At 51.2% G+C, this 27712-nt stretch overlaps 1 protein-coding gene across 4 annotated transcripts in view; it reads right to left on the reverse strand.

Moving 5' to 3' along the window:
• Window positions 1–13010: 13010 nt before the first annotated feature.
• ATP9B (ATPase phospholipid transporting 9B (putative)) overlaps window positions 13011–27712 on the reverse strand; it is a 302366-nt gene continuing 287664 nt past the window's right edge. For 2 of the 4 annotated variants that reach the window (XM_030810246.1, XM_030810245.1), the window contains 4 exons: window positions 18002–18059; window positions 16807–17010; window positions 15590–15622; window positions 13652–13788 (listed from right to left, as the gene is read on the reverse strand). In XM_030810246.1, coding sequence (XP_030666106.1) covers window positions 13652–13788; window positions 15590–15622; window positions 16807–17010; window positions 18002–18059 — 432 coding nt within the window. Of the gene's footprint in view, window positions 13789–15589; window positions 15623–16806; window positions 17011–18001; window positions 18060–27712 lie in introns of all 4 variants that reach the window. The other 2 variants (XM_030810244.1, XM_003280182.4) reach the window with 2 other exon arrangements.

Here is a 27712-nt window from a genome sequence, read left to right on the forward strand (position 1 = left end):
AAAGTGGAGTATCGAAGTCCCCATTCTCTGTTGCAGAACTGCTTCTCCCCTCATTCTGTGCGTTTTTGCTTCATAGATTTTGGAGCTCTCTTATTAGCTGCACATATGTTTATCATTGTTGTATCTTTCTCACAGATTAGTGCTTTTATCATTATGAAATATTCCTCTTTAATAACACCTTTTTTAAAGAGCCCATTTTGTCTAACATTAGCAGCCACTCCAGCTTTCCCCAAGCTACTGTTGGTGTGTCGTCTTTTCCCATCATTTTGGTCTATGTGTGTAGCTTTGAATAGAAAGGATGTCTCCTCTAGACGGCATAAAGTTGGGTCATGTTTTCTTAATTCAGTCTGACAGCCTTTGCTTTCTGATTGTTTGTTAAATCCACTCACATTTAATGTTATTATTGAACTTTACTTTTCATTTCTATTCTATTCCACTTGACTTTTCATTTTCTATTTTTCTTATGTCTTCCCCTCATTTATTTCTTTATTGACTTCTTTGCATTAAGTGAATTATTTTCTAGTGTAGTTTTTAAACTTTTTTCTGTTACGTTTTAGTGATTGCTCTGGTATGTACCATATAAATTTTGACTCCAGTGACACACAAAAACACTATCTCTATGTAGCTAGCTCCATTCCCTTCCCCCTTTTATACATTCTACATTATAAATAGTAATGTTACAAACCTAAGAATACGTTGTGATAACCATTATTTTACCATCTGTAGTTATTTCTTTAGTCCAATATAGCTTTGTTCTCATTCACGTCCTTTGTATTGTTATTAGCAATACACTACACATATATTACATTTCTCTAAGTTATAGGCCCAACATTATATTTTATATACATTATTTTATACAATCACTTTTCACACCAGTTACAAAAAGAGAAAAATATGTATTTGTACTGTCTTATGAAATCACATAATGACCTGAAGAGGCACTGGTTTTCCACGTGATTTCAAGTTACTGTCTCGTTTCTTGCTCACTGCCTGAACAACTTCCTTTAGTATTTTTTGTAAGGTGGGTCAGCTGGCAACAAACTCTCAGTTTGTCTGAAAAAGTCTTTATTTCACCTTCATTCTTGAAAGAAAGCTCTGCTGAGTCCAGGATTTGGGATTGACAGGTTTCCTTCCTCCCTCCCTGCCTCCCTCTGCCTCCCCCTCCTCTCCTTTCCTTTGGGGGGTTATCCCACTGCCTCTGGCTCACATCGTTGCTGCTTAGGAGTCACTTGTTAGCCTTATTGGGGTTCCCTTGTAAGTGATACATTATTTTATTGTTTTGGCTTTTGAGATTTTCTCCTTATTATTGACTTTCAGCATTTTTACTAATAATGTGTCAGTCTGTGGGCCTCTCTAGGTTTGCCCCACTTGGAGTTCACTGAGATTCCTGGTTTCGTAGGTTATTTTTTTAAACTAATTTGCGATATTTTCAACCATTATTTCTTTTAATATTTTTTCATCCCTTTTTTCCTCTTTCCTTTCCTTCTAGTGCACCCCTTGTGTGGACTGGTGCCCTCGAGGGCGTCCCTGGTGCCCCTCAGCTCTCGGAGGCTCCCTTGGTCTCCTTCATTCTATCTGCTCTCTGTTCGGGGCTTGCATACTCTCTACTGATGTATCTTCAAGTTCACTTTCTTTCTTCTGCCAGTTCAAATCGATTGTTGAGCCCCAATAGTGAATGGTTCACATCAGTGACTGCGCCATCCAGCTCCGGAATTTCCACTGCTTATTTTTTATACTTTCTATCAACAGTCTCTACGTGATGTGACATTGTCGTCCTGCTTTCTTTAATCAAGATTTACTTTAGTTCTCTGAGCATATAAGGGATATTTTGGTGTTTTCCCATCAAATCCAGTATCTGGTCATTCCCCCAGGCAGTTTCTGTTGTCTGCTTTTTAAAAAATTTAAATGTGGGGGTCATACTCTTGTGTTTCTTTGTATGCCTCCTATTTTGTTGGAAACTGGGCACTTTAGACAATGTATTATAGCAGCTCTGGATACTGGTCCCCCTGTGTGTGCCTTGTTGTTTGCTTATTTACTTGTCTAGTGACTTCTGAGATTACTGCAGTGAAGCCTATTCCACACACTGCCCCCTCCGCTGGCAGAGTTATGCCTCTGGCTTACTTCTTAGGGAGAGGAGTCTTACCTGAGCCCAGAGTCACGCTGGAATGACAGGATTTTGATAGAGATCTCTTCCTCTCTTTCCCTGACCACACCCAGCTGTTAAATTCCACCAACTGCCATTGGATTGCTCTATTGTTTTTAACAATATCTGGGGCATAAATTACTCTACAAACTACTCCAATTAAATAGTGCCTTCTTTGAAGGAAGAGTTTCTGATGTCCATGTGTGATATTTGTTTTGACCCCTGGAGGCCCCTCACAGCTATCACATTCCTAAATCTAGGCTAAATCTTCATTAAATCCATGAATGTCCCAAATGCCACTGATGACAACCCCCATGTTCTCGAGGGGACCCTAAGCTTTCACCTTCTCCCATGTTCTGCTGAAAATGAAGTCGGTTCTTTTGGGAGGAGATTAGAAGCTATCTCTTTTACTTACTGCTTCTCACTCCAGGCAAAATCTCTGAGCCAATGCTCTGGAGCTGGGGATGGGGACAGTGCAGAGCCTCAGTGTGACTGACGCCTCCATCTCCAGGAGTTGAGTGCCGACCGGGGCAGCATCCTGAGACCCCACAGGCCTCTCCTGGCCTGGAATCACTGCCCTGTCAGCGGGGGCAAGGGTAGTCGCACCCTGTCTTCTCAGTGAGCCACACCCAAGGCCCAGCCTCCCACCCATGAGTGTGGGGACCACGCAGAAGGGAGCCCCCACCCCTCCACCAGACTCCCCAGGACCTAGCAGCCCCAGCAACAGGCAGATGGGGCAGGATGAGAAACACCGACATCCGACCCTCCCAGAGTCACTCTCCCCCACCCGTCTGTGTCCTCAGCTGCAGCAGACCTGCCAGAGTGGCAGGAGGAGGGGAGGAGGGAGTGGCTTTGGTTCAAATACCAAATACATTCACCTTTCCTAGTAAAGGTGATTTTTTAAAAAAAAATCAGGTCTCTTTCAATAGATATGTCTTCACTTGCTGTGTGTCCTTAGGACCATTTCCAGAGACTGTCAATGGCTGGGGGTTTTTAACTTCACCAGTTTTCTGGGGATGGGTTCACAGAGCACATCAGCTCTCCTGTGAGAAGCCACTTGCCCACAGCCCGAGTTTGGATTCCAGTTCCTGGTACACCTACGGGAGCCAATAGTAACAGCCTTCACCTCTCAGGGTAGATCAATGAGAGGCACCTGCTAATGGCTCAAGACAGCTTAATCATTATTTCAGAACAACGCTGTTGTGAATTGAACTGCGTCCTCCAAAACGATTCATTGAAGTCCCCTGGTCTCTGGGAATGAGACCTAATTTGGTAAGTGGCATCTCTGCAGTTGTAACTAGTTAAGATGGTGTCAATTAAGGGGACCCCAATGATGACTGGTGCCCTCACAGGAGGAGAAGACAGACAAGGGGAATGTGGTGAGCTGACAGAGGCAGAGACTGGAATGATGGCTCCATGAGCCAAGGAGCACCTGGGGCTACCATGAGCTGGAAGAGGAAGGGAAGGGACCTCTGTGGCAGGTTCCAGAGGGCACCTGGCCATGCTGACCCCCAACTGTGCCTTCTGGCCTCCAGAACTGAGGACACGTTTCTGCCATTCAAGCCACCCAGTTTGTGGTCATTTGTGATGGCAGCCCAGGAAACCAACTCAAAGGGCAGTGGTTTTCTTTCTTTCTTTCTTTTTTTTTTTGAGATGGAGTCTTGCTCTGTTGCCCAGGCTGGAGTGCAATGGCACAATCTCAGCTACTGCAACCTCTGCCTCCCGGGTTCAAGCAGTTCTCCTGCCTCAGCCTCCCGAGTAGCTGGGATTACAGGTGCCCACCACTGCACCTGGCTAATTGTTTTATTTTCAGTAGAGACAGGGTTTCACCATGTTGGTCAGACTGGTCTCAATCTCCTGACCTCGTGATCCACCCGCCTCAGCCTCCCAAAGTGCTGGGATTACAGGCGTGAGCCATTGTGCCCGGCCGGGCAGTGTTTTTCATTCCTTCTAGGATACCACGCCTGTCACAGTGCGCTGTGGCCTTTCCTAGAATGCGTGTCCCCTCTCAGGAGGCCTGGCAGCACTCGCAGTGCACCTGTGCCTCCACTAAGACGCTCCCTTCCAGGCCAGTGCCCTGACGTGGGCCCCATACTCAGGGCACTCCTGCTGGACAGAGCACTCCCTGTGGGATGACCTTTGCTTGAGGACCTCCACTGCCTGGCCTAAACTCCAGGGGGATCACGGGAATGTCTCCACTCCCGCCATAGCCCATGCAGGGGCATAGCCCACCCAAGGCCAGGGAAGTGCGCCTGCTGCTGCCCCACAGCCACAGGGAACGGCGTTCTCTTCCTCTGAAGTCGGGGCCTGCAGAGCGCCCTCCTGGGGAAGCTGTGGACCCCGGGGCTGCCGCGGAGACAGGGACTCCAGAGGCCGATTCCATGCCCTGCTTGAACCCCTGCATCTAGTGGGACCTAAGAGCCTGCCCCTGGGGTCTTCACCCTGATGAGGAAGCAACTTCCCTTTTCTGCTCAATCGAGTTTAATGTGGATTCTGTCACTTGCGCCTGAAGGAGGCCTAGTTCACAGGAAGGCCACGGCTGAACAGGGCCCTCGCTTCCTCCACAGAGTGGGGCTGCAGGGATAGAGGCAGATGAAACAGCAACTCCAGCCAGAGGGAAGCTCCCGGTGAGGAGGCCGGGCCAGCCCGGCACAGCTGCTGCAGCCATCTGGGCCTCACACACCACGCTAGGCAAGAAAAATGTCCCCATTAAACCTGGATTTCTCTTAGAAAGCACAAACATGGCTGAGCGGACACTCCACTGGTGTGCACGGGGGCGGGGAAAGGATGCCACATGTGTGTCCCAGGGAGACGCGACCCCTTCCCTGGCCCTCGAGTGCCAGGGGCCCGGGTCAGCCTGAGGCCAATGAGGACAGCTTCACGGAGATGCAATGGTCCTGCACAGCTGCGTCTTAAGAAGTCAGGAATGTGTGCAAAGCCCAGGGCAGAGGTGCTCTGTGCTTTGGAGCCTCTTCTCTGTTCTGCACTTCGCAGGACAAGCAGTGGCTGTCACTCTCACGGTGCCGGAGGGCTGAGGCAGGAGGGCCCAGAGCCGCCTCCTGATCCTGCAGGCCTGCTCTTTTCGCTAACGCTGGTCGAGAGGTAAATAAATCACATTTTTAGTTTCTGGCAAGAGTTTGGGTTTGTGCCTGTGAACTCACAATTGTTTTCCTCTTGCAAAATAATAATAGTTTTCAAATGGCAATATTCCAACATTTTTCTTTAAACTACTTGGTTTACCCAAATCTGTTTAATTAGGCAGCAACACAAGGCAAGTCATCTCTGCCCCGGCCTTGGGCAGTGAGGCTGCGCTTTCTATTTTCCTTTGTGATGCTCAGAGACTCTCCTTTTGATGCGTGTGCACAGCATTCCTGACTGTGGGGCGATGAGGCAGGCCCTGGTGGTGTGGCCTGGCTGCTCAGCCTCAGGCTCCGGTCTGGGATTCCCAAGATCTGCTTGAGGGAACGGAACCCGCCCTAGATGAAGCGTGAGACTGGGCCACGGCCTGGACGAAGCGTGGGGCCGGGCCACGGCCTGGGTGAAGCGTGGGGCTGGGCCACGGCCTGGGTGAAGCGTGGGGCTGGGCCACGGCCTGGGTTCACTGAGCTTCCTAAACTGTTTTTAAAGTGTTTTGGTTCAATAAAGCTCTAAACAAGTTTTGCTAGCATTTTTTCCATTAAGTTTTGAACCGGAGTGAGTTTCAAGCAAAACTTGATCCTGCAATTCTGGCTCATTACACTTCACTCACCAAGATGCCGGGCTGGGGTGGTCTGGTGCCGGAGAAGACAGGCGCTCTTTATAAACTGGTCGGGGCCTTGCTTCTTCTGAGAGACAGGAAGCGGTGTCTGCCAAAGTGCAAGGGCACATGAACCCTCAACACCGAGGTGGCCACTGCAGGCCGGGAGCAAGGATGGGGGTGGGGCCGCGGGTCAATGCCCAGCAGAGCTGCCCAGCACCTGCACCTGAGGCTCGGCTGGCCCTGCCCCGTTTGGATAGTCCCTTTGGGCGTTAATTGTGGTAAAATAGCCATAACATAAAATTTACCATCTCAACCATTTTTTAAAGTGCATTCACGTTGTGCAAACATCTCCACCATCCATCTCCAGAGCTTTCTCATCTTCCCAAACTGAAGCTCTGCCTGTGAAACATGGACTTTCCTCGCTCCCAGCCCTGGCCGCCACCTGCTCTCTGTCTCCACGGATCTGACAACTCCGGGGCCTCCAATGAGTGGACTGGCATGGGGCTTGTCCTTCTGTGCCTGCCGTCTTCAGCTCGGCACAACGTCCTCAAGGCATATCTGCAGCGTGGCCCGTGTCTGAATTCCTTCCGTGTTAAGGCTGACTCACATCTCTGTGGATGGGCTGGGCCCCATTGCGGGTCCCTCCTCTGTCCACGGACACTTGAGTGGCCTTCTCCTTTGGCTGCTGTGAGCACCGGTGGTGGGCAGGCAGCTCTTCCAGCCCTGCTTTCTGCTCTCTCCAATGGCGCGGTGACTGTGTGTGCAGCTTCCTGGGGGCTGCGGTCTTCCTGGTGCTCTCCCACACGCCCCTTCTTGGTGGATGGAGCCTGGGGTCCCTGCAGGTGGCCCCGTTGGGGTCCCCAGGGTGCCTCAGGGACAAGGATTGTGTCTCTCCCTTTCTCCCCGTCTCCTCCTCTGTCTCTCCCCGTGTCTCTCCTGTCTCTCTCTCTCCCCATCTCTCTTCTGTCTCTGTCCCTCTCTCTCTCCCCCTGGCAGGTGTGGTGTCTGGTCACCGCTGAGGGACCTCCCTCACCACTCCTGTGTTCTCAGGTTTTCAGTCCTCATAGGATGCTGGGGCAGAGGGGGGCAGGGTGCCCCCACCTTTGCCATGGGTCTGGCCTAGGCCTGGAGGGTGGCCTGCCAGGGGGGCTGCAGGTCGGGGTCTCCCCTCCTGTGACTGTCACAGGGCTGCAGAGGTGTGCAGCTGAGTAACCAGCCAGCCTGGACACCTGGGACCAACACGCCTGCAGGTACCCCGGTGCATGATCTGGGTGGCCGTGAGCTCTGGGCAACCTGCAGTGGGGCGGGCACCTCCCTGTCACTGCTGCCGTGCAGTGCTCCTGAGAACTCGTGTGGGGCCGGGGCTGCAGGCTCTGGGAAGGGCTGCAGGGGATGGCCTGTCTCCATGAGTCCACACTGAGGGGTGTTTCAGAACCCATGGGTGGCCTGTGGACTGGGCAGGGTCTGGGGAGGGCCTGGAAGGACCGAGGCAACCGAGCCGGGCCCCAGAGGAGAGGCTGCAGCCCCCACGGGTGCAGGTGGGCATGACCCAGGATCAGGATGCCCAGACCAGCCCAGGACGGGCTTTTCCAACGCGGACCGTGCTTAGGGTTCCGCATTTCAGGTTCCCTGTGCCCCAGCCCTGCAAGGTCTCCCACCCCGCACAGCCAGGGAGGGTGGCTTTGGTCCCCAGGCCCCACGACTCACCTGCTGCCGGCACCTCCCTGCTCAACCGGCCCCGTGAGTCAGTGTCAGGGCTGCTGGGGTTCCCTAAGTGCACAGCCCCACAGTTCTTAGCCAGGCTGTACTGTTAGCCACGTCTCTGCTGGTTCCCTGGCACAGTTGCCCCCTGCACACCCCCTGCCCCCGGCTGGGCCCCCTGCACACCCCCTGCCCCCGCTGGCCCCCTGCACACCCCCTGCCCCCGGCTGGGCCCCCTGCACACCCCCTGCCCCCGGCTGGGCCCCCTGCACACCCCCTGCCCCCGGCTGGGCCCCCTGCACACCCCCTGCCCCCGGCTGGGCCCCCTGCACAGTCCCCACGATGGGTCTAGGCTCCCAGTCCCCAGGTCACTGAGAGCTGAGAGCCGAGTGATGAAAGCGCAGCCCAGGGCCCGATTCTCTCCCGGCCCGCCCTGCCCTCCTCTTACTGCAAGCCTTTTGTTTCTTCTCATTTTGTCACAAATTAGTGGGGGACTCAAGGAGGCCAAGGGGAGGGCCCTGTCCTCAGGTGAAGGCACAGAGACCAGAGGACGCAGCAAGAATTTTCACAGGGGGCCATGGCTGGCATCAGTCCAGGTGGTTCCCAGAAACAGGCAGAGCCAGAGACAGCCAGTGCCCCTGGCGAGGGGACCGTAGCTGTGACATCCCCGTACTGGCCCCCTGCTCCTGTCCTATGGACCCAGTTCTCTCTCATTCTCGTCATAGACAGTCACTCCCACCTGGACGGCCCCAGCTGGACAAGCCGAGGCTCAGGTCAAGAGGACACAGGGCAGTGGGACAGGAGCAGGGTGGACAGGAGCAGGGCGGGGTGGCCGGGGAGCCTGGTGCATCCTGGTGGGTCAGCAGGAGAGGAGCAGGGTGAGGTCCCGGGAAGCCTGGTGCATCCTGGACTGGGCACTCACAGCCCCTGACCACCGGCCCTGCAGGCTCCGCACGAGCATCTGTGCCTGGGAGTTGGCATCAACATGTGGCCCAGGACCCCGGTTAACCCACGCTGTCTGCATGGGGCTCCCCATTGCCTATGGAAGTGAAGGGGGCAGTCCCAGAGCCCAGAGGTTGTGCATGGACGCCCGAGCTATTTTGGGGAGAACTTGGGAGCTCTCAGACTCTCCTCCTCCTGGCGGAGCGCTTCCTGCAATTGTGCTGGATGCACGGTGTGGGCACAGGAACAAACCTTCATTTAGAATGGGCAGCATTTTCTCCCCAGCACCTACAGACAGTGAACGTTAGGTTTACACCTTCTGAGGGACAACTGGACCCATCACAGACAAACCCAAATGCAGACAATTAAAAGTGTCCCTGAGGGCAGAGGGCACCTGCAATGGAAGCTGGTGGGGCAGCTCCTTCTGGCCCGAGCTCTTCTGCACAGCCTGGCCCGGGGCAGCTACAGGTGGGAGAGGAGGGGCACACTTGGGACTGCCCTCGTTTTGTTCGTCTTTTCCGGGGGCCCATGGGGGAGGTCAGGAGTCCTCATCCTCCCAGGCCTCACCGCAGCAGGATGCACCGAGAAAGGAACACAGGGTCTACAGGGCCGCGGGTTGTTCTGCACGAGGCTAGCAACGCAGCCTCTGAGGAAAGGTCTTCTCAAGGAGATCACTGGGAATCATGACATCCCATTACTCCAGGGCAAGAGCCCTGCTGGCTTCCCGCCCTCAAACACAGCTGTGCTTGGTCCCAGGGAGAAACTGAGGCAAGCTGTGAGAGGGCCTCTCAGGACAAGAAGAAGGTCTGAGGCTGACTACTGCTGGGCTTTGCGGTGACGGGGGAACAGGCCACGGCAGACGGTCCCCCTCGGCTGTCCCGCGCCGTCTCCCCGGGGAACAGGCCACGGCAGATGGTCCCCCTTGGCTGTCCCACACAGTATCCCAGGCAACCCAATGACACCAACAAGTGCTGGGAGTCCAATTTTAAAACGGAGACTTCACCGAAGAATCTAGATTTCTGACTTGCAGCGACGCCTGATCTCAGCGCCTTCCTCTCTTCCTTAACGAGGGACGAATATTCCAAAGGCCACGTTGTATCTTTTCTAGGACATGGTCTGTTAGAATCCAAACGATGCCTGTGCTAACCCATCTTTCTAGATCCAGACCCCGATGCTTCTGTTCGCATCTTGGGCCACAGCCAGGGCGACATCCACCCCCAGCGCCAATGAGCTCAGCGCCCGGAGCCTTCCGGCCCCAGAACTCTCAGGACCCAGGTGGAGGTGGGGCTGGAGGATTTTTGGATTCCCTTCTAGGCCCACAGGCGCAGGACAATCCATTTTGGAAAATCCTGTCATTAGCAGTGAGCATTTAGGACTTGGCAGAACTGCCAGGAGCACCCCTTTCCTCCTGGGCTTCTGCTTGGCCGTGGTCCCAAGGCCCACCCTAGCGGCGAACTGGCACCTGGGATGGGCGCTGGGAGTTCAGGCTGCCCTGCAGCCCTCCGCAGGGGATACGATTCCCATCCAGACACAAGTAATGCCTCCTCTGTACAAGTGCCCGTGGGACGGTTGGAAACTCTTCAGCTAGAGCATACTGGCCTTCTTGGGGACGCCGTTTCAGGGATTGCTTGTTGGCGCTCAACAGGACACCATATTCGGAGGAATCCCCAAGCCATCAGCTTCTCTAACCCCCAAAATCCGAGCCAGAGCTGGGATGTCGGCCCAGGTGGCCTCGCAGGTGCCATTTCGTGGCTTCTGGCTCCCCCTTCTGGAACCGCCTGAAATGACACCCATCTGCAGTGGCAGGACCAGGAAGGGGGGCCTGGTGTCCCCTCCACGGCCCAGGACATATGTGCTGGGGAAGCGGGGTGGGTAGGGGGCGGTTTGCTGTGCGAGCTCCGTGGTTTCTGCATGATTTCTGCAACTAACCTGGAAGTCTCCAGAATGAGGCATCTTTGTAAAGGGACACACAGGCCCGAGGGCGGTGCCCAGAGGCTGAGTCTGGCCCTGTGCAGGGGACTGGGGAACTGCGGGGGGCCTGGGGGACTGCTGCTGAGTGGGACCAAGGGGTTTGCTCAGCTGTACCGGGGGGGCCCTTGGAGGTGCTGACCCCAGCGGAGTCCCCGACCCTAGGGAGGGTGCATCTGGGCCTGCCCATGACTATCACAGAAGGGAGGTAAGGCCAGCTTGTTTGGTCCACTGTCGGGGTCTTGCTACCAGTTTCTCTGCTGGGCCCTCACAGGAGAGGAAGGCACTGGTGGCGGCCATCGGGGGTACAGACTTATGGGCTCCGGAAACGCAGTGCGGCCCTGGAGGCATGGCTGTCACTGACCTGGAATCGGATGAGACGATGGAAAACAGTGGCGAATCCTCGCCTGCCCCTGCTGAGCGGCTAGCACTCTGCTCTCGTCCCCCCAGAGCACCAGGCCCCAGTCTCAGGTCTGAGCATGAGCTGCTCTGATGACAGGCTTTGCTTGTATCTTCCTGGCCTCGGCTTCAACCTCCCCTAGAGTCTCCCGAGGCTGCGGGCCCTGCTGGTTCTTCCGCAGCACTCACCTCCCTGCGACCAGCTATTTCGGGCCGCGGACAGGACCGAGGGTCACGCCTCTACATGGAAACCTAGAAACACGGGGCCAGCGCAGCACTGGACTCTCAGGGACGCTGCCCGTCACACGCAGAAGGGAGGAAGGGGCTCCTCCTCACGCAGCACCGCCGACTCCACACACGCACAATGCTCTCCCCAGGCTGGGCGCCCTCCTGAAGGCCTCTGGGGCTGTACGGCTGGCTCAGAACTTCTAGGGCTGACACAGGTCCAGAACCTAAAAAGCGATGAGGTTTTTTACGCCGCAAGCAGGTGGAAACACAGCCTCTCGACCCCTCGCCTGAGCTGAGCTGGCTCCTGAACTGGAGCTGGAACTAGGTCTAATGCCGACCTAATGACCCTTTAGTGGGCTATTATTTTCTTTAATCTAGCAGAAAATCCGTGTCACAGACCCCGTTCTGATTGCCTCGCTGCAAGCCCATCGTCTGCTGGGAACGCCCTGTCCATCTCATGTAACCCTCACAGCAGCAGCCCCCGCAGGGGGTGACTTTCGTTTATGGAGGAAAAGAGCCTTCCTCCTCCAGTCTCTACCTGCCCTTAATACATCTCGATTTCTTGAGACAAATCTTCAACTGTCTGCCAATCAGGATCCAACTGATCTAAGACTGGTCGTTTCCGTATCTGAAAGCTCTATTGCTGTGTTATTCCCAAAGGCTCAGGGGTTCAGCTTTTCTGAGGTTATCTACAATGTTATTATTCTATTAGTTTCACAGGTGGCTTATTTTTAAAGGTGCACGGGGGAGCACCCTCTGATTTGCATTTGGCCTCCACCCTCGAGGCCTGAGTGTGCGACCTGATCTTCTGAGCTGCTGACTGTGGACTTAAGATTTCTACCGTCCCAATGCTCCTAACGCAAACTGCTCCAGCAGAAGCGATAAAGACAGGTGAAATCCAAGTCAGCCCCAGCCAGGACGTGACTTCCAGGCGACACCGACTCCGTGCACAGAAGGGAAACTCCCAGGCAGCCTCCGGCAGCGACCACACGCGCCATCACCGAGCGGACGCCAGCGACACCTTGTGGGAACGCAGGAAACCGCGCCCTCGCAGGGCCAGGCCCCTCTGGAAATTGGCAATGCTCGAGCACAGATGACGGCCGAGGAATTCCATTCAAAAGGCGCTGATGCGGTATCGGGAAGAAAGGCAGCTTTATTGCTCTCTGTGGCTATTTTCTCCTCTGAAAAGCTGCGGGGAACGGCGGGTGGGTGCTGGGCAGCCCCTCCGCTGGTTGGTGAAACGCCCTTGGAACCCCACGCACACAGCTCTGCCAGGATTTCAGGTGACGGGGCCCACCTTGATGGGAAACGACGCGGAAGGAAATGAACAGGTGAAACTCCTGGCGGAGGCTGCCGCCTGCGTGGAAAATACGGAGAAACTCTCCTTGGAGACAAGAGGCCTGGTGTTTGACAAACTTCTGCTGAGGCCTCCAAGAACAGGCATGGCTGCAGATGACGGCACAACACACCGGTTTCGAGGAACACCCCAGGCACAGGACACAGCTGAGAAGACGAACTCCTGGCCCCAAAGACCTCTCCAGCTTCCCAGAAGCGAGGGGTCTGGCTGGGCGACACCATGAATGTAGCGTGGCAGCCGCACAGGCTTTCATCCACCTCAGTCGCTGCATGTTTCCAGCCAAATAAAATCGGAAGCCCATGACCAGGCACATGGGCCATCTTAAGGGATGTGAGTTTTACAGGACAGCTGATTTCTACATATAGAAATGGTGTTCGAGTGTGATTTTGCAAATATGAAAAGGATGGGAAGGACATGCGTGCTAGCAGCAAAGTCTCTGGGCAATGATTCACATTGCTGGCCGCAATGGAATTGTGTTCGGAAATGCCACTGTTTATGCAACTTGTCTTTAGAGTGTGTGAGGAGAAGAGCTCTTTATGTGAGAACTCAGTAACTTGACTGTTTTTACTGAAAATCGAAATGTGAGTATAAAGCGAGGGTGTCTTCAGCAAAGGGCAGGCCGTGGGGCAGGCCGTCTATCTGAGCGGGAGCTGCAGCTGATGTGGACACGGGCCTCCGTGGAGCCTCAATTTTATTACATTTGAGTAGGAATGACTTTGTGTTATAACATCAAAGAAAGAATTTGAATGTTAGGGAACTGCAGAAATTAAACTTTCATTCTAATTTTCAGAATGCCAGAGTAAGATAAACCCTTTACAGTAATAGCGAAATAATTTGGGCTCATTTTCAGTAGAAACTCAAGCTGCGTCAATACGGAAATACAATTTTGACAAACAATACAAAAGAAGAAAGAAAAGCAGGGGTGAAGCCCCACACTGAGAGGGAGAGGCTGTCCCAGCATCTGTGCCCTGGGCTCGCCTGGCAGGGGTGACGTCCCCACACTGAGAGGGAGAGGCCGTCCCAGCATCTGTGCCCTGGGCTCGCCTGGTGTACCCTGCCTTTCTCGTGGTGCTTGCTTGGTAGCAATGGCAAACCCTGCATTCACTGGCAAGGGCAGAAGGTGCTGGGAAGGGCAGAAGGTGCTGGGGCCAGCCTGCCAGGGGTGCACAGCCCCTTAGGAGGCCAGCTTGCAGTAGCTGGGAGGAGAGAGCTTGCGCCTCAGGTACTTGAGGACGTACAGCGGGAGGCAGCTGACCACGGTGATGGCCGACACTTTCCACAGGAAGGTCACGGTGGTGATAAAGGCAACATCTGTTGGCAGGAAACAGAGAAAAAGGTAAGAGCTGACCAAGAAGCCCTGGGCCCTCAAGGCCACAGCCACAGACCTGGCCAGGCCACTGGATGGTCTAAGCTTGCCATGGAAACATCACTGTGCATTTACAGGCGCCCGGCTCCAAATCTCAGGTTTTCTTGACTGCAGAATTGTTTGACCTGCATACCGGGCATAATTCCTTCTTCTTTTAATGGAAAAAACAAAACCAAAGCATTATAGATTGCAGGCTGGGTGCGGTGGCTCATGCCTATAATCCCAGCACTTTGGGAGGCCAAGGCAGACGGATCACTTGAGGTCAGGAGTTCGAGACCTGCCTGGCCAACATAGGGAAACCTCATCTCTACAAAAAAGACAACAAAACATTAGCCGGGCATGGTGGTGGACACTTGTAATCCCAGCTACCAGGGAGATAGAGGCAGGAGAATTGCTTGAACCCGGGAGGCAGAGGTTGCAGTGAGCTCAGATCACGCACTGCACTCCAGCCTGGGGACAGAGTGAGACTCCATCTCAAAAAAAAAAAAAAAAAAAAAGGTTGTAGGCTGGCCATGGTGGCTCACGCCTGTAATCCCAGCACTTTGGGAGGCTGAGGTGGGTGGATCACCTGAGGTCAGGAGTTTGAGACCAGCCTGGCCAACATGGGGAAACATGGGGAAACCTTGTCTCTACTAAAAATACAAAAATTACCCTCGTGTGGTGGCAGGCACCTGTAATCCCAGCTACTCAATAGGCTGAGGCAGGAGAATCACTTCAACTCAGCTACTCAGGAGGTAGAGGTTGTAGTGAGCCAAGATTGCGCCAGTGCACTCCAGCCTGGGTAACGTGAGTGAGACTTTGTCTCAAAAAAAAAAAAAAAAAAAAAAAAAAGGTTGCAGATGACTAATGTCACCAAACACCACTGAATGGGTGGACAATGCTCTGTGGCAGAATTTGTGAAGGCACCGAAGTACTAGTTGTGGTGTTTAGGGAAGAGACACCAGCTCACCTAACCTGTGGGATTTGTTTGGACGATCTAGGCTAGCCGTTTTGTGTTTTTTTTTTTTTTTTTAAGGTAGAGCTGACTTTATGAGGGGCTGGGGGCAACAGAGGGCAGCTGGCAGTTCCATCTGCAACACAAATACTCAGACAGGTCTGCTCTTAGAGGCTCTGAGCCCGGCCCACCCAGAGAATGTTCTCGCCTCTCACCCTCCCAGCATCTCCACAGAACCATCTACTCACCACGACCAAGCTGTGCTGCTAATGACTAGGCTACTTGAATTCCTCATGAAAAGAGGCAGGTGAGAAACTGGATATTTACATACTTCAAATCTACATATAGTGGGAATCCCTTTAGACTGCTGCCGGATGGGATAAAAAGATCTATGGAGCAGAGTTAGAGGCCTTTGTGAAATAAATGACAGAGGGAAGCGCTGGATCTCTGTATGAAGAGGAAGCCCTAAGTCTGTGCGTACTCATTTTCTGAAGACCCTGGAAGTGTTTTCCAGGAGCTCAGCCCTTACAACTGAAAAGGCAAACATGTTTTAGGGGCTCTTGCAATCCTCAGCAGATGGCAGGATGCCCGGCCCCTTCCCCTCACTCGGGGCCACCAATCCCCTGAACAGGCAAGCCAACAGCACTCAGCCCACGACTAGCCGAGCAAGCACATGGCCACCAGCTTATGTGACATCAGAGAGTTCGTGAGGAACACTGAATTAGAGGAAGGTTTATTTTTCTTATTAGTTAAGTATCAATATTGTTTGGCTAAATTTCTACACTTTTGAAAGAAATGATAACTTTACCTACCTAAGAAAGCTCCAAAAGATACTCTGCCTATACCTGTTCCAAAACAGTAATAAAGAAAATAAAGGACAGATTAAAGGAGATACCAGGATATTTCAAGGGGTTAGCAAACGAATAAGAAATACATTAAAAAGCAATAAAATGGCAGTGCAAGATGCGTTTTCAATGTGGTTTTAACCTCTCATTTCCCTGCCTGTTACAACTGTTTAAACATCACTGAAACCCAATAGCTAACGTTTCCTATGTCTGAGAAGCACACACCTTGGCATTCCCCTAGGAGACAGAGACCTATCCAGGTCTGAGAGGTGCTCACCACAGAAGGCGCACCCGCTGGAGGACTGGCCGTGTTCTGCAGGTGCGAAAGGAGCTCTGTACATTCGTTCACATGTTACTACTGATCTTCAGACCCGCCCCTAACGGGAAGTGATACCGTCTCCACTTTGCAGATGCAGAAGCTGAGGCTCAAAGCGGTGGTGAGTCCTGCAGATGCCCGTGACGTGTGTCTTTGTCATTTTGTGAGCTCACCGTGGCACTTAGTGTGTTCACGTGTCCCTGAGTGTGTTAATTCATGATCTTACAGGAAAATATTCTAAAAGCCGATTTTCAAAAGAAAAATAACTAGGACATTGTAATTTGAAAATAACCATTTCTTATGAGCCACGGGCATCTTCTGAGAGTTCTCTTATGTAAGAACAGGAGCACTACACATTTCCTACGTACAGGCTCACCACTGCGCGAACACTCAGGCACTGAGATGAGGACAAGCGCACACGCGACTCTGTGTTCACTTCCCACAGGTCTGAGTCCCAGCTGCTCCCGAGTGGCTGTGCTGCTCATGTCAGGGGAGGAGCCAGCCAGTGACCCACAGGGCTCAGCGCCTCATGTCAGGGGAGGAGCCAGCCAGTGACTGACGGGGCTCAGCGCCTCATGTCAGGGGAGGAGCCAGCCAGTGACTGACGGGGCTCAGCGCCTCATGTCAGGGGAGGAGCCAGCCAGTGACTGACGGGGCTCAGCGCCTCATGTCAGGGGAGGAGCCAGCCAGTGACTGACGGGGCACAGTGCCTTCATCCGTGGTGCAGGGACGGTAAGAGCAGGCACTTTCTGATATGGGTTTTACCATGACCCACAACTTAAGACAACGTATTCAGAAGTAACAATAAGAAAATACTTCAAAATCATGAAGAGACAACGATTCGAAAAACAATTCCAAGGCAACTTACCAAAATACTCATTGAGAAAAGCGAGTGAGGACACGTAGCAGCCCAAGCTGAGGAGCTCGGCCACCACCATCAGCCAGTGCCACGTGCGGACGGTCAGCGCCACCATCAGCAGCTCGGTCAGGATCAGCGCGGTGAAGGAGATGGCCACCACGTGGACGAACTCGGACTCAAAGAGCACCAGGGCCCCATACATGAGGATGCCACCTGAAAAACAGCAGGAGCTTTTTCCACGCACACGAGCAGGGTATAAGCCAGCTAGAGGAAACAGCCTTGAACCAGCAACCTCACTCAAGACCCTTAAAAATAGGGCGCAGCGGCTCATGTCTGTCATCCCAGCACTTTGGGAGGCCGAGGCAGGCGGATCACGAGGTCGGGAGTTCCAGACCAGCCCGGCCAACATGCTGAAACCCCATTTCTACTAAAGATACAAAAAATTAGCCAGGCGTGGTGGCACACACCTGTAATCCCAGCTACTCAGGAGGCCGAGGCAGCAGAATCATTTGAACCCAGGAGACGGAGGTTGCAATGAACTGAGACCAAGCCACTGCACTCCAGCCTGGGTGACAGAGCGAGACTCCGTCAAAAAAAAAAAAGGCAGGTAATGGCCATGCCCATGCTTCATGCTGATGAACAAGTCACTTAAACTCTGGATTATGGACAAAATAAGATGGGATCCTAGCTAGATCAGTTAGAAATGGCAAATAGAGGCTGACAAACTTTTTAATCTCTGGATGCCACACCTCTACTTCAATTAGTGTAAATAATTATGTGTTGCATGTAATTAATACATCCGATCTGTTAGTTACACTTTCAACAATCTCCCATTTATCCGAACACTAAACAAAGAGCAGCTAATGGCTTCTCCTTACGTAACTCAGATTTCTCAAAGTCTTTTTATCACTCTATGAAAGAAAGCCATTGTGCAGGGTATACAATGTGGTAAGTGCTTGTTAAAATCTTTCTGGACTAACATTTAATTAAAAACTAAGTCAGTTTTTAGGTGACATGCATCAGTTAAAAAAAAGAAAGGCCCATGTTGCTGGAATATCGATTTATAAGATAAACAGAAGGCAGTCTTTAACTGCTGATGACATTTTAAGCTGTTGGAATTTAATCTGCAAGTAAAAACAATATTGCTAAAAGAAGACCAAAATAAAAAAATCTTTAGTCCAGTAAACTAAGGATCTCGTCTTACCTTGGTAAATACTGATTAAAACCCAGATGAGGAAGGTTTTGAAGGACAAGGATCTTCCCTAGGGAAACAGTGGAAGAGCGTCGTTAGTGCGCAGAACCACCCGCTTGACTCACGCGCCTCTGAGCTACAGGTCACTTCTGAAAGACCCGGGTCCACAAGCCCCATCCATGCCACCCCAGCCACCTGGTCTACCAGCATTTCAGGGTGCCTTTTCCTGACACCCGAATCCTGAAGGAGCTGCCTGGGTCCCACACGTGTCCACTGGTGCCTGAGGTTAGACGTTCATGTTGTCTTCTGTTTAACCTGCCGTCTTGGTCAATGTTTCAGCCATAGCTCTAGTAAGCCAGGAATGATGTACACAAGCAAACATTTCCATGAACCAGGGGGAAAGGCTCTTGGCAATAAAAATATTTTCCCTTATTTGTCAACAAATACTTCTATATTTATTGTTTAGTTTTTTTCAGATCAAAACATACAAAACGTAACAGTTCTTCAGGAAGGATGGCACATCTCAACTGAAGTAAAAAGTTATCCCTTAAACCCTTGCTGGAGAACGTGTCACATACATAACCCCACCGAATGGGTCCTTGCGCCAGGCCCTTCACTCTGCAAACTTGAAGGCAGGTGACGAGCGGACGGGAGGCAGGGGAGCTCTGGCCCACGGGGTTGCTTGTCCCGCAGCACCCCTGAAGATTAATTTAGAGTCCAAGAAGAGAGGCTGAGTCAATAACAACCACCCTGACTTGTCGGTGCTAAAGAGCTGTCGAAAGTGACGCGTGTTGAGAGGCCATCTTTATGTGAGGCCTTCGTTTGACACCTTTGTGTCTATTTTCTCAGTTACACACAACAGACGTCGTTTCCATTTATAGACGAGGAAACTCGAGAAGTTCCGTGATTTCCTCAGGTTCTCACTGGAGGCTGGTGGCGCTAAGAAGTGTAGTCTGCTGATCAGAGCCCAAAGTCCTGCCCTGATTTAGGGCTTCCCCACCCACGGGGGAGATTCTCCTAAGGACAAGAAGTGGTTTAAAGAGCCGCAGAGGAAAGACAAACCCTCACAGAAGCTCAGGGGACACAGAAGACAGCAGGGAAGATGGAGGATGGTGACAGGCTGTGCTCAGGGCCTGTCTGAACCAGCACCTGCCTGAGTGTGCTGAAGACCTTTAGACACAGGCATGAGCCATCACAGAACAGAGGCGCCGATGCTGGAAATGTGGCTATATTCCTGCAGGAGCCCACCAGTGGCACATTTATGAATTATAATTCTAGTTGTAGTTTAATTATAAAAGACAAGTGTGGTGACATATGTGTTTTCCTAGGTCGCAAGAGTCAGCGTGTGAAGATGCTGACGGAGCCTGAGCCCTTACCACATGTGAATATGAAAAGTAAGATTCAAACTCACTGTGATTAAAAAGCACTACTGCTTTTTTTTTTTTTTTTTTTTTTAGATGGAGTTTTGCTCTTTTGCCAGGCTGGAGTGCAATGGCGCGATCTTGGCTCACTGCAACTTCTGCCTCCCAGGTTCAAGCGATTCTCCTGCCTCAGCCTCCCAAGTAGCTGGGACTATAGGCGCCTGCCACCATGCCCAGATAATTTTTGCATTTTTAGTAGAGAGGGGGTTTCACCATGTTGGCCAGGATGGTCTCGATCTCTTGACCTCATGATCTGCCCACCTCAGCCTCCCAAAGTGCTGGGATTACAGGCGTGAGCCACCGCACCCAGCCAAGCACCAATGATTTTTAAAAAGCAGAAAACTTATATACTCTAAATAAGTTCTCTTGGTACATATTTCCCGAGGACATTTCTCTTTCTCTCCCTGGGTAATGGTAGGTGTTTGGTCTTTGGTCACGAAGTTCATCTGTAATTATGTGGCTCATTTTATTCAAAAACTGTAAAAGGAAATTTAATTATTTTGACATAAGAAAGAAAAGGCTTATTCTGTGGCCCGATTTGCTGAAATTTATCAGTTTTATTCATGTGGGTCAATGATCGGTGTCTATGTGGAAGATGAAGTGGCATCTGTGCTGCCTCTGGTTAGGAGCTGCCCACAGGAAGCACCTCAGACCTGCACCTGTGGGTGTTCCCTATCGAAGCAGACGATACTATAGATTAATAAAGGCAAACACAACAAACAATAAAAGCAAACAAAAGCAAAAACAACCATCAATAAAATAGGTAATTTGAGAAAAATATGCATACACTTCCTACTAATGGCTCCCAGATAGTAGCTCTGAGAACAAAATCCTGTTATATTTGATGGTACAGACACGTTACTCATAGAAGCAATTCATTCACTACGGGTTTCGTGTTATGGAAGAAGCCACTCTTCCTGGGCCAGGTACCTCTTCATTTGGTTTAGGAAGAGATGAAGATGTCTGTCACTCTGACTGATGTCCCCATATGTGTGGAATGCCTGGAGTGGAGTCCTGCCTAGCACACGCCTTCCTTCTGCGTCCTTGGGCTCAGGACTTCATCTCTGTGCCTCAGTTCCCTCCTCTGTGAAACAGAAGTAACAGTGGCATGTGGCTCACATGCATGAAATAAAATATGCACAATGCCAGCAGCATAGTAAATATTCACTGAATGCTGTTATATTTACCATTAAATATTATGGATTCAGAAAGTATATTTCTATTGTACCAAAAATTGTAAAAAATAAAATCAAGCAAATTTTATTTATTTATTTTTATTTTTTTGAGATGGAGTCTTGCTCTGTTGCCCAGGCTGGAGTGCAGTGGCGTGATCTCAGCTTACTGCAACCTCTACCTCCCAGGTTCAAGCGATTCTCCTGCCTCAGCCTCCCGAGTAGCTGGGATTACAGATGTGCACCATCACACCCAGCTAATTTTTGTACTTTTAGTAGAGACGGGGTTTTGCCATGTTGGCCAGGATGGTCTTGAACTCCTGACCTCAGGTGATCTGTCCGCTTTGGCCTCCAAAGTGCTGGGATTACAAGCGTGAGCCACTGCGCCTGGCCAAATGAAGCAAATTTTAAGGAAAGATTAACCCACCTCAAAGTCATATGCGTACAATTACTCGTACAGAAGCACTCAGTGCTGCGGGGCACAGAGCACGCTGATGTGTGCATGACATGAGAATTGGTCCCTCTGCGAGGATCAGCACCATGGGATGAGACCAGCCACTCCAAAATCCCAGGACTCCTGTCCTGAGTCTGTAACCACTTTTCTCACTATTATAATTTATTCTCCCCAGCCTACCTCCTCAATATACTTTCTCTGATTTTTATTTTTTGAGACGGAGTCTTGCTCTGTCGCCCAGGCTGGAGTGCAGTGTCGTGAACTTGGCTCATTGCAAGCTCCGCCTCCCGGGTCCACGCCATTCTCCTGCCTCAGCCTCCCGAGTAGCTGGGACTACAGGTGCCTGCCACCATGCCCGGCTAATTTTTTTGTATTTTTAGTAGAGATGGGGTTTCACCGTGTTAGCCAGGATGGTCTCGATTTCCTGACCTTGTGATCCAACCGCCTCGGCCTCCCAATCTGATTCTTACTAGAACAACAACAACAACAAATTTCACCTGTTCCCATAACTGTAATTATTTGAGAGAAGTTTGGGAGTGTGGAGTAGAAAGATCCTACAGGCAGATGCAAGAGGAGAAAAAGTGCAGCCAAAGCGTATCAAGAACAAACCCTCCAAACAGAGAGGGAAGGATGGTGCTCAAGGTGGTGCCCGGGAGAGAAGCCCCGATTAACCGGGGCTCTGCACGCGTCTCTGGCCTTGGCAGGAAGGGAAGCTGGGGAGGAAGTGCGGGCTTCCTGCCATTCAGCACCCAGCCTGCTCTGCTGAGGGTGGAGATGTGCCAATGACGAGGGTGCAAACAACAGAGCATGCTGGTGGTGGGGTCCTGCAGCAAAGGGGCGGGCAGGCGACGTTCCCAACAGCTCCTCTGCTTGCCAGGCTCACTCCACTGTCACTTTTATTTCTTCTATTAATGGTCTGAAATTATGGTGACTGATTTCTTCAAGGTCTCATTCCTTCATTCTTACGTGGATAAGCTCAATTTCATTAAATACAACTCTTAGAATATAAAATGAACTTCAAATATTACTGGACAGGTTAAATGAGAGCCACCAAGCAGACAGTGTGCACCTAAAGGTGGGCTTGCTGCTGCAGACTGCTTGCAACTGGGCCAGGGCCAGGCGCAGACACGGGCTGGTTATGAACTCCACACTTGGAAGGATAAGAATGCAGCTTTGCAAACACGATTCTGTTTTTGTAGAGACAGGGTCCTGATCTATTGCCGAGGGATGGGGTGCAGTCATACGATCACAGCTCACCGCAGCCTCGACCTTCCAGGCTCAAGTGATTCTCCAGCCCGGGCAGCTGGGACCACAGGCATCTGGCGCCATGCCCAATTCTGTTCATCTGTCCTAGGAAAATTGAAGACTTTCTTGGCTCTGACTCCGTTTTCTAATCATTTTGCCTTGAGATCACTTTAGACTTGCAGGGAAGCTGCAGAAGCAGTGCAGACAGCCCCACGGCGCCCTCCAGCTCACCTGGGGCCACGGCGCCCTCCAGCTCGCCCGGGGCCACGGCGCCCTCCAGCTCGCCCGGGGCCACGGCGCCCTCCAGCTCACCTGGGGCGACACTCCATGGAGACACAGACATGCACGGTGGCAGAGAAATGGTGTGGAGGTCCCAGTTTTTCTCGAACGCACTTTTCCTACCCAGGGCCCCACACAGGACCCCATGCTGCTCTGGCCGTCATGTCTCCTAGGCTCTGTGATCTGGCCAGCGCCTCTGTCTCCCCGTCTTTAATGATCTGGCTGTTCCTCAAAGCTCCGGACATGTCTTTGTGGAATGCCCTTGATTTTGATTTGTCTGATGTCTTCTAGCGACACTACTGGGGAGAATTTGTTGAGGAGAAGCGTGTCCCCTGCAGGGCTCCACAGCAGGAGATGTGGTGGCCTCTCTCATCCCTGGTGACAGGAACTGTGACCCCGGAGTTCCACGTCCCTTGGAAGACCTCGTGACAGTGGCTGCTGCCTTGGTGCCCCGGCAGGGCCTCCGACTGCCCTGGTTCCTTCACATTTATAACTGGAATCCTCTGGTTGAGGAGGTGCTTTCTCTGCGTACACACAGTGGAGGTGAAGATATCTGTGTGCTCTCTGGTTATCATTTAGTCATGCTAGGCTAGGCTGCTGTGCAGGGTGTTCAGTGCTAGCCCCCGGAAGGCTCAGCCTCTGACACCATCTGACCTGCCTCCCGCACCAGCCTCACTGATTCTTGTTCAGGAGTTCCTTACTTTTTTGCTCCACAAGAAGTTCCAGGCTCATCTTGTATTTTCCTTGCCTCAGCCCTGGAATTAACCCCTTCTCTAGGGCTCTGCGTGATGGGGGATGGCACAGGTCTCGTCCGCATAATCTGCACACTGAGTGTGCTCACTGCCGCCTGGGTTCCCGATTCTAGCCACTCGGCGTATGGCCTGGGACTGTGTGTGTTTACTAAGCCATGCTCACACATATCCATGTTTATTTCTCATCTATTTATTTATCTCGCAGAAACCACAAGCCCAAACTGATCTGGGCTTCAATCCAGCCCTTCATTTCTAACTTCATCGCTAACAGGGAGAAATCTGCTTCTCATTAGCTACCATGCATGGGTTTATTGATTCCTGTAAGAAGCAAATGCCAAACGCAGCCCACGGTTTGCAGTTCTTTTTGTCTTCAGCCTTACAGTGAACCACAGTCAAACGCCTTTCCCAAGGCCACTGAAAAGAGCTCCTTTCTTCCCAGCCCACAGTGTGGTTCTGCGGTTCATGGGCCACTGTCTGCACTCCTCCTCCCTTGGGCTCCATGCTGGTGCCGTCCAGTGGGCTCTGAGAGAGGCACGGTCAGGTGTCCGCCACCACCGCGCCAGACAGAGCAGCTTCCACACCCCACACCCACACCCCCTCAGGCTGCCTCTCCGGTCACCCTCTACACTCAAACTTTTAGCGACCACTGACGGGTATTTTCCCTACAGTTCTGCACCTCCCAGGTGTCAGGTAAAAAGAATCATACCGGCTTTCAAGTCTGGCTTCTGTTGTGCAGCAAAATGCAACATGTATGATCCATCATGTTGTGGGAGTCAGCAGTAACCCTCTCACTGCTAAGCACAATCCCACTGCCTGGTGGCATGACACACGGGCTGTGCATGTCCACTAGGATGTCCTTCCGTCATGCACGAGCTGTTCTCGTCCACGGAGATGTCCTCCATCCACGCGCGGGCTGTCCCCGTCCACGGAGATGTCCTCCATCATGCGCGGGCTGTCCCCGTCCACGGAGATGTCCTCCATCCACGCGCAGGCTGTCCCCATCCACGGAGATGTCCTCCATCCACGCGCAGGCTGTCCCCGTCCACGGAGATGTCCTCCATCCACGCACGGGCTGTCCCCGTCCACGGAGATGTCCTCCATCCACGCGCGGGCTGTCCCCATCCACGGAGATGTCCTCCATCCACGCGCGGCTGTCCCCATCCACGGAGATGTCCTCCATCCACGCACGGGCTGTCCCCATCCACGGAGATGTCCTCCATCCACGCGCGGGCTGTCCCCGTCCACGGAGATGTCCTCCATCCACGCGCAGGCTGTCCCCATCCACGGAGATGTCCTCCATCCACGCACGGGCTGTCCCCATCCACGGAGATGTCCTCCATCCACGCACGGGCTGTCCCCGTCCACGGAGATGTCCTCCATCCACGCACGGGCTGTCCCCATCCACGGAGATGTCCTCCATCCACGCGCAGGCTGTCCCCGTCCACGGAGATGTCCTCCATCCACGCACGGGCTATCCCCGTCCACGGAGATGTCCTCCATCCACGCGCAGGCTGTCCCCGTCCACGGAGATGTCCTCCATCCACGCACGAGCTATCCCCGTCCACGGAGATGTCCTCCATCCACGCACGGGCTGTCCTTGTCCATGGAGATGTCCTCCGTCCATGCACAGGCTGTCCCCATCCATGGAGATGTCCTTCCATCCACTGGCTGAAGGGCATAGGGTTGTTTCCAGCTTTTGGCAATTATGACAGTGCTGCTGTGAACATTCATATATAGGATTCAGTATGAATCTAAGTTTTCATTTCTCTCGGAGAAATACCTAGGAATAGGACTACTGGGTCATGGGGTAAATATATGTTTACCTTTGTAAGAAATGCCCAAACTGTCTTCCAAAGAGGCTGTATCATTCTTTCTTCACCCCAGCAGTGAAGGGGAGTCTGTTGCTCTGGATTGTCCCCAGCCTTTCATGTTGCTGGTGTTTCAGCTGTTCTAGCACTGGTGGGTACACAGCATCTCATTGTGGCTTCAACTCGCAGCTCCCGGATGAAAATGGCTCTGAGCATCTTCACAGGCTTCCTTGCCATCTGCGGATCATCTCTGGGGTGGTCATCTCTGGGGTGGTGTCTGTTAATATCTTCTGTCTACTTTAAAAACCGGGTTGTTCTCTTGTTGAATCTTGGGGGTTTCTTATATACTGTAGAAACAACTCCTTTATCAACACTGTGACATGCAAATACTTCCTTCCAGGCTGTGGCTTGTTTTTTCATTTTCTTAACAGTATCATTCACAGAGAAAAGCTTTTTTTTTTGGAGACAAGGTCTCGCTCTGTCACCCAGGCTGGAGTGCAGTGGCTCAATCACAGCTCACTGCAGCCTCCACCTCCTCAGCTCAAGCAATCCTTCCACCTTAGCCCCCTGAGGAGCTGGGACTACAGGCACACAGCAACCACCATGCTCAGCTCCTTTTTTCTATTTTTTGTAGAGACACGGTCTCCCTATATTGCCTAGACTGGTATTGAACTTCTGGGCTTAAGTTATCCTCCTGCCTCAGCCTCCCAAAGTGATGGTATTACAGGCATGATAAGCCACCGCACCTGGCCAAAACTTTAAAATTATGGTAAAGTCTAATGTATTATTTTCTCCCTTTAAGGATCATGATTTTGATCTCATGTCTAAAAACTCTTTGCTTAACCCAAGTTTACGCATATTTTGTGTGTATTTTCTTCTGAAAGGTTTATAGCTTTACATACAGGTCAAGGGTCCACTTTGGGTGGATTTTCACATGAAGTGTGAGGTGGAGGTTGTGGGTCTGTGGCTTATGGGCGGCCAGTTGTCCCAACAGCTGCAGACACAACCCTTCTCCTTCTGAGTTCCTCTCACATTTGCCAAAGATCATCTGACAGATGTCAGTGTATTTCTGGGCTCTCTTTTCTGTTCCACTGATCTTTTTGTCTATCCTTTTGCCAATAATACATTGTCTAATTGATTACTGTTTTACAGTAAGTCTTGGAATCAGGTAGTGTGTTTTCCAACTCTGTTCTTTTTCTAAATTATTTTGGCAATTCAAGTTCCCTTGCCTTTGCATATAAATTCTAGAGTGAGTTTGTCAATGTGAAACAACACTGAGGCTCTCAATCCAGGAACATCTGTTTACGCCTCTCAATCCAGGAACATCTGTTTACGCCTCCCGACCCAGGAACATCTGTTTACGCCTCCCGACCCAGGAACATCTGTTTACGCCTCCCGACCCAGGAACATCTGTTTACGCCTCCCGACCCAGGAACATCTGTTTACGCCTCCCGACCCAGGAACATCTGTTTACGCCTTTTACAGTTTCTGTCCTCAGTGTTGTTGGTTTCCAGGACACAGATCTTGCGTGTATTTTGTTAGAGGTACACTTCAGTGTCTCACTTTCTTTTATTATTATAAATGCTTAAATGTATTATTATAAATGTTTACAAATTTTTTCAAACCCCAATTATTCATTGCTAGTGTACAGAATCAGAAATAATTTTGAAAAATTATTCCTTGTATCCTGAAACTTTATGAAGTTTACTAGTATAGGACGTTGTATGTGTGTGGATTCCTTGGAATTTTCTACATAGAAAATTATAGCATCTACAAACAGAGATATTTTTATTTCCTCCTTCCTAATCTCAATGTTTTAAATTTCCTTTTACTGTCTTATTCACTATTATTTTGAAAAGAATGTAAGTATACAAATATACATTTCAAAAGATAAAACCCCTTGATAGTATTCTACAGAAAATAAGAAATAGTGAAGGGGTCTGAATGGTTCAATACCTAATGGCTTCAAAGATTTTAGGAAGAACTGTGTATTACCTACTTGATATCTTTACAATTAGCACAACTACAAATCAAATGTCTCTGGAGTTAGCTGGTAATGTAAGATTATGAATTGGTAACAAAATTCACAGCCACAGTCTGAGATATTCTGGGACCACGTGGGCTGGCTCAGTTAACCAGGGTCACCTTACTAGTCCTGATGCCTGGATCTTGGAGTAACTACCTTCTCTAAGCGGTCACACACCATTCAGAATGAATGAAGACATGTGCAGAGTTAGGAGGGAGATGAGTAGGTCAGTTTCCCGTCTTATTGGCATCCAGAAAATTAAGTGCCTGAACTCATCGTGAGTAAAGTTTAATAATTCAAAGCAGAATGTGAGCTTCAAAAGAACAACGAAATATTGTTGCAAATATACCATTTTCTGTAAAGAATAAGAGCTACACAGTTTTAGGAAAGCAAAGGAAATCCTGACTCTTGGTTTAACTGATTCATTCACTGCCTCATTTGTTTATCAAATACTTGCTTAACAGATACTGTGTCCACGCATGGCTCAGGCCATCGAGACGCAGCAGGGGACAAATGTTTATACTTGAGGTTGGCTAACTCATTAGGACAATAAGTGAGATTTATAA

The sequence above is a fragment of the Nomascus leucogenys genome, chromosome 4 (genome assembly GCF_006542625.1).
Source record: "Nomascus leucogenys isolate Asia chromosome 4, Asia_NLE_v1, whole genome shotgun sequence".
NCBI classification, from domain to species: domain Eukaryota; kingdom Metazoa; phylum Chordata; class Mammalia; order Primates; family Hylobatidae; genus Nomascus; species Nomascus leucogenys.